Source organism: Schistocerca gregaria, chromosome 10 (genome assembly GCF_023897955.1).
Source record: "Schistocerca gregaria isolate iqSchGreg1 chromosome 10, iqSchGreg1.2, whole genome shotgun sequence".
Lineage (NCBI taxonomy): Eukaryota > Metazoa > Arthropoda > Insecta > Orthoptera > Acrididae > Schistocerca > Schistocerca gregaria.
This window is the reverse complement of record NC_064929.1, coordinates 195,289,166-195,309,276: the sequence shown is the minus strand read 5'-3', so window position 1 is coordinate 195,309,276 and position 20,111 is coordinate 195,289,166. Positions and strand designations below refer to the sequence as shown.

The following is a 20,111-nucleotide window of genomic DNA, read 5'->3' as shown; positions in this document are numbered from 1 at the left end:
ATTTCCCTTAGCGTGACCACTTTATATCCCGTCTTTCCCTACCGATGCGAATGCGAGGCGAATCCAGACTGTAGCACCTAGAACCGCTCGGCCACCCTGACCGGCTAATCGTGTGGGGCCTGTGCAGCTGGAGTAAATTGGGACCCCTGACAGGTGACACGTAGGTATCCTGTCCAATCACCAGCATTCATTTACGTCCATTGTGCATTCCGACGGACCTGGGCAATTCCAGCAGGGCAGTGCGACACCCCATACGTCCTGAATTGCTACAGAGTGGCCCCAGGAACACTCTTCTGAGTTTAAACACTTCCGCTGGCCACCGAACCCGATAGACATGAACGTTATTGGGATGCCTTGCAACGTCCTGTTCACAAGAGATCTCCACCCCCTCGTACTCTTACGGGTTTATGGATAGCACTGCAGGATTCATGGAGTCAGTTCCATTCAGCACTGCTTCAGACATTAGTGGAGTCCATGCCACGTCGTGTTGCGGCACTTCTGCGCCCTCGCGGTGGCCCTACACGATATTAGACAGGTACAGTTTCTTTGGCTCGTGTGTATTTCCACCAAGTTTAGAAGTAGACTGTCTTTTCGAACTTTTTGGAGAAAGCAGTAAAAATCAATTACAAATTCCTCGGCATAAAAATATTTTACGCTTTACGCACCTGTTTGTGCAGTTACATGAAGCAAATGGCAGGAACAAGTTTATATTCTTACGTCTGGTTGAACTTTCTTAAAAATGTAGCAACTCCTCCTGTATGTCCCACCAATGTATTTTCATTATCAAATGCGAATAAAATGCAGTTTTTCCAGGGAACTACTTTTCTTAGCAGCTCTTCCCTCGAAAGATTAAAATACGTCACCTGGTTAGAAAAACCGCAGCAGGTTACAGACGAACGTTTTGAACCTTATGACCTTACTTGGTTCGACAACTCTTTTATTCCTATCCTTTAAGCTGACAAGCACAGAACGAAAAAATTTTCGTCGTCGCTCAGCATAATGACGAAATTATTCGTAGACAATTTACCAAGCACTCAGGAAGGAAATAACTAACATTTTACGAGTAGTAGCGTAAGATTACGAAATGTGAGCGGAACCTTATACCGATTTTTCTAAACATCAAACTGCAAAACGTCTACTTTCGTAATTGTTAGTAACTTCCCGTAATTCCGTAATTAAGGTGATCAATCCGTAATAATTACGGACAATCCGTAGTAGTTGGCTGCCATGAAATTACTAGCCGTGTGGTTCTAGGCGCTTCCGTCTGGAACCGAGTGACCGCTACGGTCGCAGGTTCGAATCCTGCCTCGGGCATGGATGTGTGTGACGTTCTTAGGTTAGTTAGGTTTAATTAGTTCTAAGTTCTAGGCGACTGATGACCTCAGAAGTTAAGTCACATAGTGCTCAGAGCCAATGTAACAATATTAGAGAAGGGAAGTTGCTACTCACTTTGTAGTGGAGATGCTGAGTCGCAGACAGGCGCAACAAAAAGATTCTCACAATTACAGCTTTCGGCCATTAAGGCCTTTGTCAACAATACACACACACACAATATATTGCCAGTGTGGCTTAAGTTGCCTGAGACTGCTGCCGTGTGTGCTAGTTGCCTGAGTGTGTGTGTGTGTGTGTGTGTGTGTGTGTGTGTGTGTGTGTGTGTCGTTGATAAAGGCCTTAATGGCCGAAAGCTATAATTGTGAGAATCTTTTTGTTGCCCCTATCTGTGACCCAGCAACTCCGCTATACGGTGAGTAGCAACTTTCCTTCCCTAATATTGTTACATTCCGTACATTCCATCCTGGATTTTCTATTGTTTGATTTGTGTTTAGAGATGATGAATTTGGTTTATGGGGCGCTCAACGGCTTGCTTCTTTGCGCCAGCACAAATTCTCAATCTTTCCACCCTCCAGTCTCGCATTTTTTCCCCGAATGATGATGAAATGATGAGGAAAACACAAATACCCACTCCCTGGGTGGAGAAAATACCCGACCTGGACGTGAATCGAACCCAGGACCCTGTGATGCAGAGACAGCAGTGCTAACCACTAGACCATGGGCTGCAGCAAACAGGTTGTGTTTAGAGTAGTGTCGCGACTGGGAAGCAACGACTGCAGGAGAATGGTGCTGCACTGTGCTCAATGACGAATCGCAGTTCTGCACTATCCCGATACTTTAGATGACCATCGTAGGAAATATGGTGAGGACATAATATTTTCACTCTGCAGCGGAGTGGGCGCTGATATGAAACTTCCTGGCAGATTAAAACTGTGTGCAGGACCGAGACTCGAACTCGGGACCTTTGCCTTCCGCGAGCAAGTGCTCTACCAATTGAGCTACCCAAGCACGACTCACGCCCCGTCCTCACAGCTTTACTTCCGCCAGTACCTCGTCTCCTACCTTCCAAACTTCACAGAAGCTCTCCTGCAAACCCTGCACACAGTTTTAATCTGCCAGGAAGTTTCATATCAGCGTGCACTCTGCTGCAGAGTGAAAATCTCATTCTGGAATCGAGGGTATTGTCGATTTTTGCCTGTTATCGATACTGATACTGGCAGAATATCGGTCACAGGGATTCCAAAGCTTTTGAGAATGTTTTAATTTAGGGTCTGAAATCAGATAATAAATGAAAACAAATATTTTTTTCACGTGATATAATTACAAATTAAACAATGGAAAATCCGGGATGGAATGTTACCTCTCCTTTGAAGGCGTTACTTACAAACAAATCCAGGGTATGGCTATGAGCACATGCACGGCACCACTGTATGACAATCTACTAATGGCCATCGACAGGAATCCACCCTAATAACCCAGAATCCTAAACCCCTCACCTGGCTCAGGTTTATTGATGACATATGTGATCTGGACCGAAGGTAAAGACACCCTATCCACATTCCTCCAGAACCTCAACAGATCCTCCCCCCTTCACTTCACCTGGTCCTACTCAACCCAACAAGCCACCTTCCTAGATGTTGACCTCCACCCCACAGATGGCTAGATCAGTACCTCTGTCCATATGAAACCTACTAACCACCAGCAATACATCCACTTTGACAGCTAGCACCAATTCCATACAGTCCCTCTAGAAATACACCGAGGGTCTCGCTTAGACTTTACAGACAGTAATTATCCTCCCAACCTTGTTCGAAAACAAATCTCCGGTGCCTTATCTTTACAATCTCACACCGCCTCCCAAAGTCCTCACCATCCAGCCACAGAGGAGCATTCCCCTCGTAACTCAGTACCACCCAGAACTGGAACAACTAAATTACATCCTCCTCCCTGAAATGAGAAATGTCCTGACCACTTTCCTTCCCACCCCTCCCACAATGATATTCCACTGTTCACTCATTCTACACAATATACTTGTCCATCCCTACACAACCCCTGTTCCCAACCCGTTACCTCATGGCTCATGCCCCTGTAATAAACCTAGATGCAAGACCTGTCCCCATACTTCCTCCCACCACCACCTACTCCAGTCCTGTAACAAACATCACCTATGCTGGACGTGTGGGGCGCCACATCGTCCTGATGGAATTGCCCAAGCCTGTCAGAGTGCACCATGGACATGAATGGATTTAGGTGATCGGACACGATGCTTATGTATATGCCACCTGTCAGTGTTGTATCTAGACGATCAGGGGTCTCATATCACTCCAACTGCACACACCATACACCAGCTTTAACAGTCCCCTGCTGACACCCAGAGTCCATGGATTCAAGAGGTTGTCACAATACCCGTACACATCCATCTGCTTGATACAATTTGAAACAAAACTCGCCCGACCAGGCAACATGTCTGCAGCAGCCCAATGTCGGTGTTGAGGGACTAAGATGAGGCGTAAAGCTTTGTGTTGTGCAGTCATCAAGGGTACATGAGTAGGCCTTCAGCTCTGGAAGCCCATACTGATGTTTCGTTCTACAATTCATCTACATCTACATGACAACTCTGCAATTCACAATTAAGTGCTTGGCAGAGGGTTCATCGAACCACAGTCATACAATCTCTCTACTATTCCACTCCCGAACAGCGAGCGGGAAAAACGAACACCTAAACCTTTCTGTTCGAGCTCTGATTTCTCTTATTTTATTTTGATGATCATTCCTACCTATGTAGGTTGGGCTCAACAAAATATTTTGGCATTCAGAAGAGGAAGTTGGTGACTGAAATTTCGTAAAAAGGTCTCGCCGCGACGAAAAACGTCTTTGCTGTAATGACTTCCATCCCAACTCGTGTATCATATCTGCCACACTCTCTCCCCTATAACGCGATAATACAAAACGAGCTGCCCTTTTTTGCACCCTTTCGATGTCCTCCGTCAATCCCACCTGGTAAGGATCCCACACCGCGCAGCAATATTGTAACAGAGAACGACCAAGTGTAGTGTAAGCTGTCTCTTTAGTGGACTTGTTGCATCTTCTAAGTGTCCTGCCAATGAAACGCAACCTTTGGCTCGCCTTCCCGACAATATTATCTATGTGGTCCTTCCAACTGAAGTTGTTCGTAATTTTAACACCCAGGTACTTAGTTGAATTGACAGCCTTGAGAATTGTACTATTTAGCGAGTAATCGAATTCCAACGGATTTCTTTTGGAACTCATGTGGATCATCTCACACTTTTCGTTATTTAGCGTCAACTGCCACCTGACACACCATACAGCAATCTTTTCTAAATCGCTTTGCAGCTGATACTGGTCTTCGGATGACCTTACTAGACGGTAAATTACAGCATCATCTGCGAACAACCTAAGAGAACTGCTCAGATTGTCACCCAGGTCATTTACATAGATCAGGAACAGCGGAGGTCCCAGGACGCTTCCCTGGGGAACACCTGATATCACTTCAGTTTTACTCGATGATTTGCCGTCTATCACTACGAACTGCGACCTTCCTGACAGGAAATCACGAATCCAGTCGCACAACTGAGACGATACCCCATAGCTCCGCAGCTTGATTAGAAGTCGCTTGTGAGGAACGGTGTCAAAAGCTTTCCGGAAATCTAGAAATACGGAATCAACTTGAGATCCCCTGTCGATAGCGGCCATTACTTCGTGCGAATAAAGAGCTAGCTGCGTTGCACAAGAGCGATGTTTTCTGAAGCCATGCTGATTACGTGTCAATAGATCGTTCCCTTTGAGGTGATTCATAATGTTTGAATACAGTATATGCTCCAAAACCCTACTGCAAACCGACGTCAATGATATAGGTCTGTAGTTAAATGGATTACTCCTACTACCCTTCTTGAACACTGGTGCGCCATGCGCAATTTTCCAATCTGTAGGTACAGATCTATCGGTGAGCGAGCTGTTGTATATGAGTGCTAAGTAGGGAGCTGACAACTGCGTCAGACACTTGTTGTCTTCTATAGGCGTTGCCAACCGCAGAGCCGTATTCTGTCAGTTTACATATCTCAGTATTTGAATAAGCATGTCTATACCAGTTTCTTTCGTCTTCAGTGCATAATAACATTCATTACATATACTTAGAAGGAGAGACAGCATTGGTCGCATTTTTTGTTTTATTAACCGCAAAATCGATTTTCGGTCACTTAGTGACCATCCTCAGTGCTGTAATATACAATTTAAATTTGTAGGAACTCTAAGCTTGTTGACACCAGTTCCTACAAATTTAAATTGTATATTACAGCACTGAGAATGGTCACTAAGTGACCGAAAATCGATTTTGCGGTTAATAAAACAAAAAAATACGACCAATGCTGTCTCTCTTTCTAAGTATGTCCACTATCTGGTCGTGGTGCACAGGACACTCCATGGAGTCGCCAATCAATTCATTACATACTTATCTCACCTGATCACAAAATTAAATTGTTGTGTGTTATGGTGGTCTTCAGTCTAGAGACTGGTTTGTTGCAGCTCTCCATGCTACTCTTTCCTGGGCAAGTTCCTTCATCTCCCAGTACCTACTGCAACCTACATCCTTCTGAATCTGCTTAGTGTATTTATCTCTTGGTCTCCCTCTACGATTTTTACCCTCCACGCTGCCCTCCAATGCTAAATTTGTGATCCTCTTATGCCTCAGAACATGTCCTACCAAACGGTCCCTTCTTCTTGTCAAGTTGTGCCACAAACTCCTCTGCTCCCCAAGTCTATTCAATACATCCTCATTAGTTATGCGATCTACCCATCTAATCTTCAGCATTCTTCTCTAGCACCACATGTCGATCGCTTCTATTCTTTTCTTGTCCAAACTATTTATCGTCCATGTTTCACTTCCATACATGGCTACACGCCATACAAATACTTTCAGAAACGACTTCCTGACACTTAAATCTATACTCGATGTTAACAAATTTCTCTTCTTCAGAAAGGCTTTCCTTGCCATTGCCAGTATACATTTTATATCTTCTCTACTTCGACCATCATCAGTTATTTTGCTCCCCAAATAGCAAAACTCCTTAACTGCTTTAAGTGTCTCATTTCCTAATCTAATTCCCCTCAGCATCACCCAACTTAATCCGACTACATTCAATTATCCTCATTTTGCTTTTTTTTATGTTCATCTTATATCCTCCTTTCAAGACACTGTCCAGTCCGTTCAACTGCTCTTCGAAATCCTTTGCTGTCTCTGACAGAATTCCAATGTCATCGGCGAACCTCAAAGTGTTTATTTCTTCTCCATGGATTTTAATACCTACACGGAATTTTTCTTTTGTTTGCTTTATTGCTTGCTCAATATATCATCTGGGAGAGACTACACCCATGTCTCACTCCCTTCCCAACCACTGCTTCTCTTTCATGTCCCTCGACTATTCTAACTGCCATCTGGTTTCTGTACAAATCGTAAATAGTCTTTCACTCCCTGTACTTTACCCCTCCCACCTTTAGAATTTGAAAGAGAGTATCCCAGTCAACATTGTCAAAAGCTTTCTCTAAGTCTACAAATGCTACAAACTTAGGTTTGCCTTTCCTTAATCTTTCTTCTAAGATAAGCCGTAGGGTCAGTATTGCCTCACGTGTTCCAACATTCTATAGAATTGAAACTGATCTTCGCCGAGGTCGGCTTTTTCCAATTTTGTCATTGGTCTGTAAAGAATTCGCGTTAGTATTTTACAGCTGTGCCTTATTAGACTGATAGTTTGGTAATTTTCACATCTGTAAACACTTGCTTTCTTTGGGATTGGAATTATTATATTCTTCTAGAAGTCTGAAGGTATTTCGCCTATCAAAATTAAATTACAGTGTGATTATTCCGCCACTCTTTTAAAGTTTGCAGGACCATAATTTAGCATTAATTAAAAATCCTTGCATAACAATGACAGTTTGCAACTTCATTGGGCATCTACATACTGATACAGGTTAAATACCCAAAGCCGTAGGTGGTGAAGCAGCACAATTATTATTAAACCAGGTAGCGACTCAGAAACGAGATCAGTAAGAATCAGTTACGTTATATGTATGTGTATGATTTTTTAAAGCTGACATGATTTGGCGATGGAGTTTCAAGTCTTCTGCTATTGGTGTTTGGCTTCACCACTTCCCATAGCCGGGAAGACACCATCTGTCCCCATAGATGGCCACGTCGTACAGCAGATACTCCATGGTCCTCAGGGCTGCAGCGGACAAGTAATGGAAGGATATTGCGGTGTCGGAGCAGCACCCCTGTTCAAAACAAGCTTTCGTAATTTGCACTGCCCTTATGTGCAGCCAGTCACTCTACACTGAGGTGACAAGTCATGGGATAGCCATCTGCACAGTCCTATGTGATCAAAAGTATCCGGACACCTGGCTGAAAATGACAAGTTCGTGGCGCCCTCCATCGGTACAGATTCCCTTATGGAGGACATAGTGATAGACTTCCCTGGGGTTGTGAAGCAGCTGAATGGGTTGAAAATAAATAAATCGCCAGATCCTGATGAGATTCCAATTCGGTTTTACAGAGAGTGCTCTACTGCATTGGCTCCTTACTTAGCTTGCATTTATTGCGAATCTCTTGCCCAACGTAAAGTCCCGAGCGACTGGAAAAAAGCGCAGGTGTCGTCTCTATATAAGAAGGGCAGAAGGACGGATCCTCAAAATTACAGACCAATATCCTTAACATCGGTTTGTTGCAGGATTTCCTTGAGACAGCACGGCTTTAGAAAGCACCGCTCCTGCGAAACGCAACTCGCCCTTTTTTACATGATATCTTGCGAACCGTGGATGAAGGGTATCAGACGGATGCCATATTCCTTGACTTCCGGAAAGCGTTTGACTAGGTGCCCCACTGCAGACTCCTACCTAAGGTACTAGCATATGCGATTGGTTCCCAAATATGTGAGTGGCTCGAAGACTTCTTAAGCAATAGAACCTAGTACGTTGCCCTCGGTGGTGAGTGTTCATCGGAGGTGAGGGTATCATCTGGAGTGCCCAAGGGAAATGTGGTAGGTCCGCTGTTGTTTTCTACCAACATGAATGATCTTTTGGATAGGGTGGATAGCAATGTGCGGCTGTTTGCTGATGATGCTGTGGTGTATGGGAAGGTGTCGTCGTTGAGTGACTGTAGAAAGATGTAAGATGACTTGGACAGGATTTGTGATTGGTGTAAAGAATGGCAGCTAACTCTAAATTGATGCAGATGAATAGGAAAAAAGAATCCGGTAAGGTTTGAATACTCCATTAGTAGTGTAGCGCTTGACACAGTCACGTCGAATAAATATTTGGGCGTAAAATTGCAGAGTGGTATGAAGTGGGACAAGCATGTAATGGCAGTTGTGGGGGAGGCGGATAGTCGTCTTCGGTTCATTGGAAGAATTCTCGGAAGATGTGGTTAATCTGAAAGGAAACTGCTTATAAAACACTAATACTACCTCTCCCTATCATGTCGGATTGAGGGAGGACATAGAAGCATTTCAGAGGCGGGCTGCTAGATTTGTTACCGGTAGGTTTGATCATCACGCGAGTGTTACGGAAATGCTTCAGGAACTAGGGTGGGAGTCTCTGGAGGAAATGAGGCGTTCTTTTCGTGAATCGCTCGCTACTGAGGAAATTTAGAGAACCAACATTTGAGGCTGACTGCAGTACAATTTTACTGCCGCCAACTTACATTTCGCTGGAAGACCACAAAAATAAGATAGATTAGAGCTCGTACAGAGGCGTATAGGCAGTCATTTTTCCCTCGTTCTGTTTGGGAGTGGAACATGGAGAGAAGATGCTAGGTGTGGTACGAGGTACCCTCCGCCACGCAACGTATGGTGGATTGCGGAGTATGTATGTAGATTTAGATGAAACACTAGAATTCAATATGGTGTTAGCCCACCCTTTGCCTTGATGACAGCTTCCACTCTCGCACGCATACGTTTCAATCAGGTGCTGCAAGGTTTCTTGGGGAATGGCAGCCCATTCTTCACGACGTACTGCACTGAGGAGAGGTATCGATGTCGGTGCGTGAGGCCTGGCACGAAGTCGGCGATCCAGAACATCCCAAAGGTGTTCTGTAGGGTTCAGGTTAGGACTGTGCACGCCAGTCCATTACAGGGATGTTATTGTTGCACGCTGCCACATACCGTGCATTATGAAAGGGTGCTCGATCGTGTTGAAAGATGCAGTCGCCATTCCCGGATTTCTCTTCAACAGTGGGAAGCAAGAAGGTGCTTGAAACATCAATATAGGCCTATGGTATGATAGTGTCGCGCAATACAACAAGGGGGTGCAAGCCCCTCCATGAAAAACAAGACCACACCGTAACACCACCGCCTTCGAATTTTACTGTTGATATTACAGTTCACCGGGCATTCGCCATACCCACACCCTGCTATCAGATCACCACATTATGTACCATTATTCGCCACTTCACACAGCGTTTTTGCACTGTTCAGTCGTGTACTGTTTACGCTCCTTACACCAAGCGAGGAGTAGTTTGCCATTTACCGGCGCCAAGTGTGGCTTATGAGCAGGCGCTCTACCATGAAATCGAAGTTTTCTCACATCCCGCTTAACTGTCATGGTACTCGCAGTGGATCCTGTGTGATGATCTGGATAGATATCTGCCTATTACACATTACGACAGTCTTCAACAGTAGGCGGTCTCTGCCAGTCAACAGACGAGGTCGGCCTGTATGCTTTTGCGCTGTGTGTGTCCCTTCACGTTTCAGTGATGTAAGTGCTTTTTGTCTATTCTGTTCCGAGAACTTTTCAAACCACCCTCGTACTTCTTATCAGGGACAACATAGTGGCCGACGACCTTCACTTAACGACTGAGAGCAGTGTATTTTGTGCAGAGTTACCAGTGCTAACAGACCAGCAACACTACGTGAAATAACCGCAGAAATCAATTTGGGATGTACGACGAACGTATCCATTAGGACAATGTGGCGAAATTTGACGATAATGGGTTATGGTGGCAGGCGACCAGTGCGAGTGCCTTTGCTAACAGCACAACATCGCCTGCAGAGCCTGTTTCTGGACTTGCGGCCATATTGGTTTGGACCCGAGACGACTGTAAAACCTTGGCCTGGTCAGATGCGTGCCGATTCTTTACTTTCTTCCTTCCTTTCTCTTACGCCATAGTCCCCCAGCGATCGCAGGATCGGCATGGTTACAACGGGTTTGGCAATGTTAGTTTGAGGGATGGCCAGATGCCCTTCTTGCCGCCATCCCGTACCCCCAGGACGGAATCAGTGTACCCCAACTGTCTGCGTCTACTGTAAATCGTGAAATTGTGCGGAAGTGCTTCAAATGTCTGCGAAACGTGTAACTGAGGTGGAACGTGGGGATCAGCCCGGTATTCACCTAGCAGGATGCGGAAAACCGCCTAAAAGCCACATCCAGACTGGCCGACACATCGGCCGGGCAGATTCGACCCGGGGCTGGCGCGCCTACCCGAGTGCAGGAAGCAGCGCGTTAACGCTGCTACCCTGGCGGGTCAGATGAGTACCGATATCAGTCGGTAAAAGCTATTTGTAGGGTTAGATTGTGGTGCAGACCCAAGTTGTCAACGAGATACTGTAAGATGGTAGTGTCTCCAAAATGGTATGGGCTGTGTTTACATGGAATGGACTCTAATCTGGTCAGGTTGGTCGTCTGCCGCCATAGCCCATCAACACCAAATTTCACCACATTGTTCTAACGGATACGTTTGTCTTATGCCCATTTTGATTTCTGAGGTTATTTCATGCAGTCCTGCTTGTCTATCAGCGCTGACAACTCTATGCAAACAATGCTGAACTGGGTCATTAAGTGAAGACCGTCAGCCACTGCGTTGTCTGTGGTGACAGGTACACTCTTCACGCTGTGGATCTCTGAATACAGAATTCTCTAACGCTTTCCGAAATGGAATATCTCCTACATCTATCTCCAATCACAATTAAACTTTGAAAGTCTTAATTCCCGTTGACCTGCGATAATCATTCGCAAACCATTTCACGTGCATCACCTTAGTACAGATGATAGTTTCGTCGAAGCGCTGTCCTTTTATACCTTATGTATGCAAACCTAACGCCATATGAATTTGTGCACATCGCTATCGCATGACTTTTGTCACCTGAGTCTATAGCGCAGATTCGTAGAAGAATGTTCAGCCAGAACTTACCATGGCCTCCCTATAGAATTTGCTCATGGCCATCATGTCTATGTCCGGGCTCAGCTCGCGGGACGGGGGAAAAGCGTGGAAACGCCTGCGTCCACTCACGTCGGCTGTCTGCACAAATGTGGCGCCCACTTTTTCCATCCACCAGCCTGCACGAGAACACAGACAGGCTGGACAGTAATTTTAGGTCACAAGTTCCCTCCTTTTATCACGGAATTACCTCATATGTTAATGTACGTTATAGTTTTTCAAATTACAGAGTTGACGTCATACCGTGCCATGATACAAGCAATGTACTGCGCCATATTTGCTCCTGGTGGCCACAATTGGAACTGATTTTTTATGCAGCGTAAATCGGGTCCGCATAAAGCATTAGAATATCTTCACTACTGGCCGTTAAAAATGCTACACCACGAAGAGTACGTGCTACAGATGTGAAATTTAACCGACAGGAAGAAGATGCTGTGATATGCAAATGATTAGCTTTTCAGAGCATTTACACAAGGTTGGCGCCGGTGGCGACACCTACAACGTGCTGACATGTGAAAAGTTTCCAACCGATTTCTCATACACAAACACCAGTGGACCGGCGTTGCCTGGTGAAACTTTGTTGTCATGCCTCGTGTAAGTTGGAGAAATGCGTACCATCGTATTTCCGACTGTGATAAAGGTCAGAGTGTAGCCTATCGCGATTGCGGTTTATCGTTTCGCGACATTGCTGGTCGCGTCGGTCGACATCCAATGACTGTGAGTAGAATATGGAATCGGTGGGTTCACGAGGGTAATACGCAACGCCGTGCTGTATGCCAACGGCCTCTTATCACTTGCAGTCGAAATGACAGACATGTTATCCGCATGGCTGTAACGGATCGTGCAGCCACGTCTCGATCCCTGAGCCAACAGATGGGGACGTTTGCAAGACAACCACCATCTGCACGAACAGTTCGACGACGTTTGTAGCAGCATGGATTATCAGCTCGGAGACCATGGCTGCGGCTACCCTTGACGCTGCATCACAGACAGGAGCGCCAGCGATGGTGTACTCAACGACGAACCTGGGTGCTCAAATGGAAAAACGTCATTTTTTCGAATGAATCCAGGTTTTGTTTACAGCATCATGATGGTCGCATCATCGCGGTGAATGCACATTGGATGCGTGTATTCGTCATCACCATACTGGCGTATCACCCGGCGTGATGGTATGTGGTGTCATTGGTTACACGTCTCTGTCACCTCTTGTTCGCATTGACGGCACTTTAAACAGTGGACGTTACATTTAAGATATATTACGGCCGATGGCTCTACCCTTCATTCGATCCCTGTGAAACCCTACATTTCAGCAGGATAATGCACGACCTCATGTTGCTGGTCCTGTACGGGCGTTTCTGGATACAGAAAATGTTCGACAGCTGCCCTAGCCAGCACATTCTCCAGATCTCTCACCAATTGAAAACGTCTGGTCAATGGTGGCCGAGCAACTGGTTCGTCACAATACGCCAGTCACCACTCTTGACCAAATGTTGTATCGTGTTGAAGCTGCATGGGCAGCTGTACCTGTACACGCCTTCCAAGCTGTGTTTGACGCAATGTCCAGGCGTATCGAGGCCGTTGTTACGGCCAGAGGTGGTTGTTTTGGGTACTGATTTCTCAGGATCTAGGCACCCAAATTGCGGTAAAATGTAATCACATGTCAGTTCTAGTATAATATATTTGTCCAATGAATACCCGTTTATCATCTGCATTTATTGTTGGTGTAGCAATTTTAATGGCCAGTAGTGTAATAATAAACAAGGCTCAAGGCCAGAGAGAAGGAGATGTTCAGAGATTGGAGAAAAGGAGATGGACAAAGATGGGAGAGAAGGAGATTAGGACGTGTATCCAATTCCCATGCATATTACAGATGAGTGCTTGATCTATCCCATGTCACCAGACTGAGCCACAACAACGCATGGCAGTGAACAGCTCGTAAATGTTAATCTTGAGTGGTTTAGCCATAAACTAAGAAAATAAATCGCTGATTCCTTAATTCTGCCACTGTATTACGGCTTTCTGACTCACTGATGGCATGTTATTACCTCCCTTCCCCCATTCGGGAGTGGAGTAGGCAAAGTGGAACTTCACTGGCATTCTATGTAGCAAAACATCCTGCCACCTGACAGTGTCATTGCCTTCCATTCTGTTCCATTCCATCGACCTTAAATGTAAGAAAGACAAGATCCATCAGAAATAGCTGACTGATCATAGAACAAGGGTACTCACCCAGAAATGTCCCAAACTGAAACACTACCAGCTCTTGAATCTCAGGAGAAAGCTTGCGCCACCATTATCGACAGTGACGTTATTGGATATAGCCATGGGTTCCGCAGAAATTTATCCAGGCGGGGTAACACAAACTGCCAATTTCTTTTTCACAGTCCAGCTTTATTAATGTGACCAACGCCTACATTCGAAGTCAACGTGCAATAACCACACTCAGGCAGAGGTGACAGCACCAGCTAAGGAGGGTGTATAAAGCATGCCGGGCAGACATGGAAAACTGTGCAGTCGTTGTCATTATGGAGAAATGGAGATATCTGACATCTAAAAGTGCATGATCATTGGTTTTCGGGCCAAGGGTGGAAACATTTCTAAAATGGATAAGTTTGTATTCTGTTTGGATGCCACCGTGTTTCAAGTATACTGTGCACGGCAGAATGGCACTACCCAGAACCAGTGCCTAGGCAACGGTGGTGCAATATGAGCCATAGACAAAAGGGGTGAACGACGGCTGCGGAGACGTTTATGGGTGAATAGATGTGCAACTGTTGAGCAAGTGCCCATCCAGATAAATCAAAAGGTTACCAACACTGTCTCCACCAATGACTGTTCAACAAACGCTGCTGTGTATGTGCCTCCACAGCAGGTTCCCCTTCTATACACCCACACTGACTACGAAGTCTTTCGCGACGGAGTCCTTGTATAAAAAGTTCTCGGTTTACTTGCCGCGTCAAATTAGGATAAAATACCAAGCTTTCGATGGCTACCTCCGTTATCTTCGTCAGGGGTAAAACTGACTGTCGTGGACCGGTGAGAATTCCGCTTTTATAAGCAATGGACGGCTTCTCATTGGCTGGATGACGTCACGGTGAAAACGGCGCTTACAGAGGGGGGCGACCTCTATATCCCTAGATTTTCTTTGCGCGCTTTATCCAGCGTTGCTTGCAGCGCCATCCATCTCAACTGGTGGAGAACTGCGAGGAATGTGAGAAGTCTCCCTCTTTCTTTATCAACTGCGCGCTTCCATGCATTGCTCAGTGCATATCCGCAGTCTCTGTCGAAATCATTTTCACAGAGTCTAATTCCAATTGCTTCCCTGATGACAGAGCCCAATAGTTTGAAGCGTGAGCAAGTAGTCTTGTTTCATCGAATAAAATCTTACGTTTATTTAACTGACTGTGCTCAGCCAACGCTGATTTTTCTAGATACCTGTATTTCACGTGGCGCTGATGTTACACCCAGCGATCGGCAACAGTTCTTATAGACTGGCCCACATAATTTTTGCCGCACTCGCAAGGAATGCTGTAAATTACCGGTAGTCTCAAGCCAAGAATATCTTTCACGGATCGCAACATCTCCTTAGTTTTCCTGGGTGGCCGGAAGACTGGTCTGATTCCCTGCCGGCTCAGGACTCTGCCGATTTTGCTGGTCGTTGCACCGCAGAATGGCAGCCGCGCGATGTGTTGTTCCTCTTCATCTGTTCGAACAGTGTCCTTCCTAGGTTTCTTCGCCAGAGTAGATCTGATATGATCGGAATATCCAGTTTTTTCTGAATACCGTCGTCAGATGGTTAATCTCGGAGCCGAGATGATCCTTGTGAGAAATAGTCCTTGCTCTGTGTACCAAAGAATTCAGTATAGCTCTCTTCTGAGCTGGGTGGTGAAAACTACGCGCGTTTAGATCTAAATCTGTATGCGTCGGTTTGCTGTACACAGAATGTCCGAGACGTCCATCTGATTTTCGCTCCACCAGCACATCTAAGAAGGGTAACTTCCCACCCTTCTCCACCTCCACTGTAAATCGTATGTTCTGATGCATACCATTCAAATGATCAACAAACTGCTGCCGTGCCTCACTGCCATGTGGCCAGATTAAAAATGTATCGTCAACATACCCGAAGAATCAGGATGGACGTAAGGGAGGACTGTTCAACGCTCGTTCTTCGAAATCCTCCATGAAGAAGTTAGCTATGGCTGGTGACAGTGGCGAACCCATGACTGTTCCGTCAGTCATTTCATAATATTTTCCACCGTACGTGGTTGTCAAAGTGCCGAAATAACTTCAATATTTCAGGAGAGAAATTAGCAGCCAACAGTTTTAACGTATCTTCCACAGGTACCTTTGTAAACAAAGAGACCACATCTAGGCTGATCATGACGTCAATCGGACCTATCCTCATCTGCTTTATGATGTCAACAAACATTTTTGAGCTATTAATATGATGGCTACAGTGGCCGACTATAGGTGCTAATAATTTGGTTAAGTATTTTGCCAACTGATATGTAGGAGACCCAGTAGCACTAACAATCCAGCCAATGAGAAGCAGTCCACTGCTTATAAAAGCGGAAGCCTCACCGGTCCATGACAGTCAGTTTTACCCCTGACGATGATGACGGAGGTAGCCATCGAAAGCTTAGGATTTTATCCTAATTTGACGTGGAAAGTAAACAGAACTTTTTATGCACACTGACTGCTGCTCACCAGCGACAAAGGCCGCAGTCTGTCTGCCAATACCACAACTGACTGTCCACTGAGTGATGACTAGCGGTTTTTCAGATGAATTATGTTTTATGCACCATCGGATAGATGGCTGCTGTGGTGTACAGCGTATGATGTCTGAAAGCGAAGGCTGCAGGCTGGAGGAGGAAGTATTATCTTCTGGAGATTTGGGGGAATGTTTTCATGGCATCGCCTGTACACCAAGGTAGAGAACACATGAAATGCATTTCACACGTCACTTTGAATACAAAGTTACCTAAAGTACTCACGAAAAATTGCATAAGAAGATGTCAAATACATTCAGTCATTTAAAACAGATTACATGGCAATATTAAAACTGTGGAGTCAAATAGCATTACATGCACCATCACTGATGAGTGTATATATTCTGGCATTACGTCTGCATTGAACGATGTTGAGATAAGGGATAGTGAAACACAGTGTCAGCACATAGCCTGCCCCTCTCAAATAGCAGTACGGGGTTTGCCAGTTTAATCCCCACTGATAATATAAATGTGAGAGTAACTAAATGATTTGAAGAATATAACTAGTATTAGGGAAAAATAATTACTCTTTGAAGAAGCTATGCATTAAATCTTTGACTTTAACTGTATCAGATTTTCAAAAATGCTTTTATTGGTTGGTGTGTTCTACATAATATAGTTCAATGTAATGCATACAATGCTTACACTATGTTCAACGAGCTTAATCCATACTTCCATATTAATACTGGTATTATAATGGGAAAGTAACTGATTGTTACGTTTTGGTGACTAAACCACGCAACTCATTGCGATTAAATACGATCCACAGTCGTGGTTAACGGCTTGTATCCCTATACAACGAGCAGATCACTATCGACAGTGACATGCTCTCGGTCCACGAGCCATAGTTGAGAGGTATGCCATTTAATCCACGACATTGCTGCTGTGTCTCGCGATTAGCAACTTTACACTATCAACCAAAAAGCGACAGTGAAATTTTTTTATTACCACTAGGATTCGATGTGTCTATCTCCAATTCGGTCGCCACTGCACAGGAGCATATTAGTGGTGTCAACTATGAAACCAAACTTTTTTAGTATACTACGCTGATAATGATATTGGAATTACTGACTGGGAAGGTACTGCTCACCAATGTTGATGTCCTCAAAACCAGAGTCGTCCTCTTTCAGCTCCACATCCAGATCCCAGGCAGCCACCAGCCTCTGGACGGCACCACGGCTGAGCACGTAGCCTGCTCCACCGCTCATGTAGCCTTCCGGTACATTGGCCAGCAAGTGCAGCCCTAGGTAAAGCGCCTCCTCAGGTTCCAGGGGCTGGAGCAGCTGTCGCAGGTTCTCCATCACCACATACCTGCCCACAACCGATGAATAATTAGTTTATCAATCACCTTATATAGAGTGTGGTCAAAATTATCCCAACATGTATTGGCTCTGAGCACCATGGGACTTAACATCTGAGGTCATCAGTCCCCTAGAATTTAGAACTACTTAAACCTAACTAACCTAATGACATCACACACATCCATGCCCGACGCAGGATTCGACGCTGCGACCATACCAGCAGCGCGGTTCCAGACTGAAGCACCTAGAACCGCTAGGCTACAGCGGCCAGCCACTCATTGCAGATGTCAGACTTTGCTGCTGGGCAGAGTTTAAGTATGTCCGAACACAGTGCACCAGACACTCTTAATGACAGCCAACGATCCATGCATGTGCCAACGTTAACACCACAACAATGGTAACTATGACTGAAATGGGCGTGTAACAATCGGCATATGGTGGCAGAGCATTGCATGTTCTGATGAACCACAATACCTTTTTCATAGTGCTGATGGGAGGGCACAAACCTGTCGTTTTTAACAGGAACAGCTCCTTGACACCTGTTCTGCAAGATGGAAAGAAGCCTTCGATGGCTCCATTATACTCTGTAGAAAATTCACATGCACATCCATTGGACCAGTGGAGACCTTGGAAGGCACCACGATGATCAAGGACTATCGCACACTGGTTGTACACCAGATACACCCCTTCATGACGATCATGTTTCCTGATGGCAGTGGCATTTTTCTACAAGATTATGTGTCATGTCACAAGGCCAGGAGGGTGATTGATTGGTTTGAGGAACACAGTGGCGAGTCCCAAATGATGTCCTGGCCCCCCAAACTTGCCACATCTGAACCCAATGAAACACATCCGGGATTTGAATGAATGCAGTGTTGGAGCTCACGGCCCCTTCCCTGGAATTTACAGGTCTTAGGTGATCTGTGTGTGCAAATGTGGTGCCAACTCCCTCCAGCAATCTACCAAGATCTCATTGCGGCGCCACTGTTATCCATGCCAAACGTAGATGTACCAGCAATTAGGTAGGTGGTCATTGTTCTAACTAATCAGTGTAGATTATTTATGTGAAAACTTTAAAAATAATACCGGGTGATCAAAAAGTCAGTATAAATTTGAAAACTGAATAAATCACGGAATAATGTAGATAGAGAGGTACAAATTGACATACATGCTTGGAATGACATGGGGTTTTATTAGAACGAAAAAATACAAAAGTTCAAAAAATGTCTTACAGACGGCACTTCATCTGATCAGAATAGCAATAATTAGCAAAACAAAGTAAGACAAAGCAAAGATGATATTCTTTACAGGAAATGGTCAATATGTCCACCATCATTCCTCAACAATAGCTGTAGTCGAGGAATAATGTTGTGAACAGTACTGTAAAGCATGTCCAGAGGCATGGTGAGGCATTGGCGTCGGATGTTGTCTTTCAGCATCCCGAGAGATGTCGGTCGATCACGATACACTTGCGACTTCAGGTAACCCCAATGCCAATAATCGCACGGACGGAGGTCTGGGGACCTGGGAGGCCAAGCATGACGAAAGTGGCGGCTGAGCACACGATCATCACCAAATGACGCGCGCAAGAGATCTTTCACGCGTCTAGCAATATGGGGTGGAGCGCCATCCTGCATAAACATCGTACGTTCCAGCAGGTGTTTATCAGCCAGGCTGGGGATGATGCGATTCTGTAACATATCGGTGTACCTCTCACCCGTCACGGCAGCAGTTACAAAACCAGAATCACGCATTTCCTCGAAGAAAAAAGGCCCGATAACGGCAGATGTGGTAAATCCAACCCATACCGTGACTTACTCCTCGTACAATGGAATTTCCACGACAGTTCTAGGATTTTCGGTAGCCCAAATTCTGCAGTTGTGGGCGTTGACAGACCCTCGGAGCGTGAAACGAGCTTCGTCAGTCCACAACACGTTACTCAACCAATCGTCATCTTCCGCCATCTTTTGAAAAAAACACACACACACACACACACACACACACACACACACACACACACACACACACACACACACACACACACACACACACAGCAAATGCCCTCCGCTTCACTAAATCGCCAGGTAACAGTTCATGATACCGATGGATTTTGTACGGACAGCATCGGAGGGTACGCCTCAGTGCAAACTAAACAGTAGTGTATGGAATGCCGGAGCGACGTGCGGCTGCACGAGCGCTGACTTCCCCGTGCATAGACGAACCCGCTACAGTCTCCATTTCTTCCTGAACTGTCTCAGCAGCATTACGCCTTGTGCTCGGTCGACCACTACGGGGTCTATCGTCTAAACAACCCGTGGCTTCGAACTTCGAAATCTTTCTCAGCCACAGCTGCATTCGTCAACGGACCTTTACCCATTCGAATTCCCTTCCTATGGCGATAGGATCGTAACGCTGAACTAGCACATTCCCCATTCTGATAATACAGCTTCACTGAAAGCGTCTTTTCAGGTAGCGTCAACATGCTGC

At 45.4% G+C, this 20,111-nt stretch overlaps 1 protein-coding gene across 1 annotated transcript in view; it reads right to left on the bottom strand.

Moving 5' to 3' along the window:
- The window catches only part of LOC126293415 (uncharacterized), a 170,088-nt gene that overhangs the window by 98,253 nt on the left and 51,724 nt on the right, over positions 1-20,111 (bottom strand). Inside the window, exon 5 of the mRNA XM_049986638.1 lies at positions 17,414-17,634. Coding sequence (XP_049842595.1) covers positions 17,414-17,634 — 221 coding nt within the window. The remainder of the gene's footprint in view (positions 1-17,413; positions 17,635-20,111) is intronic.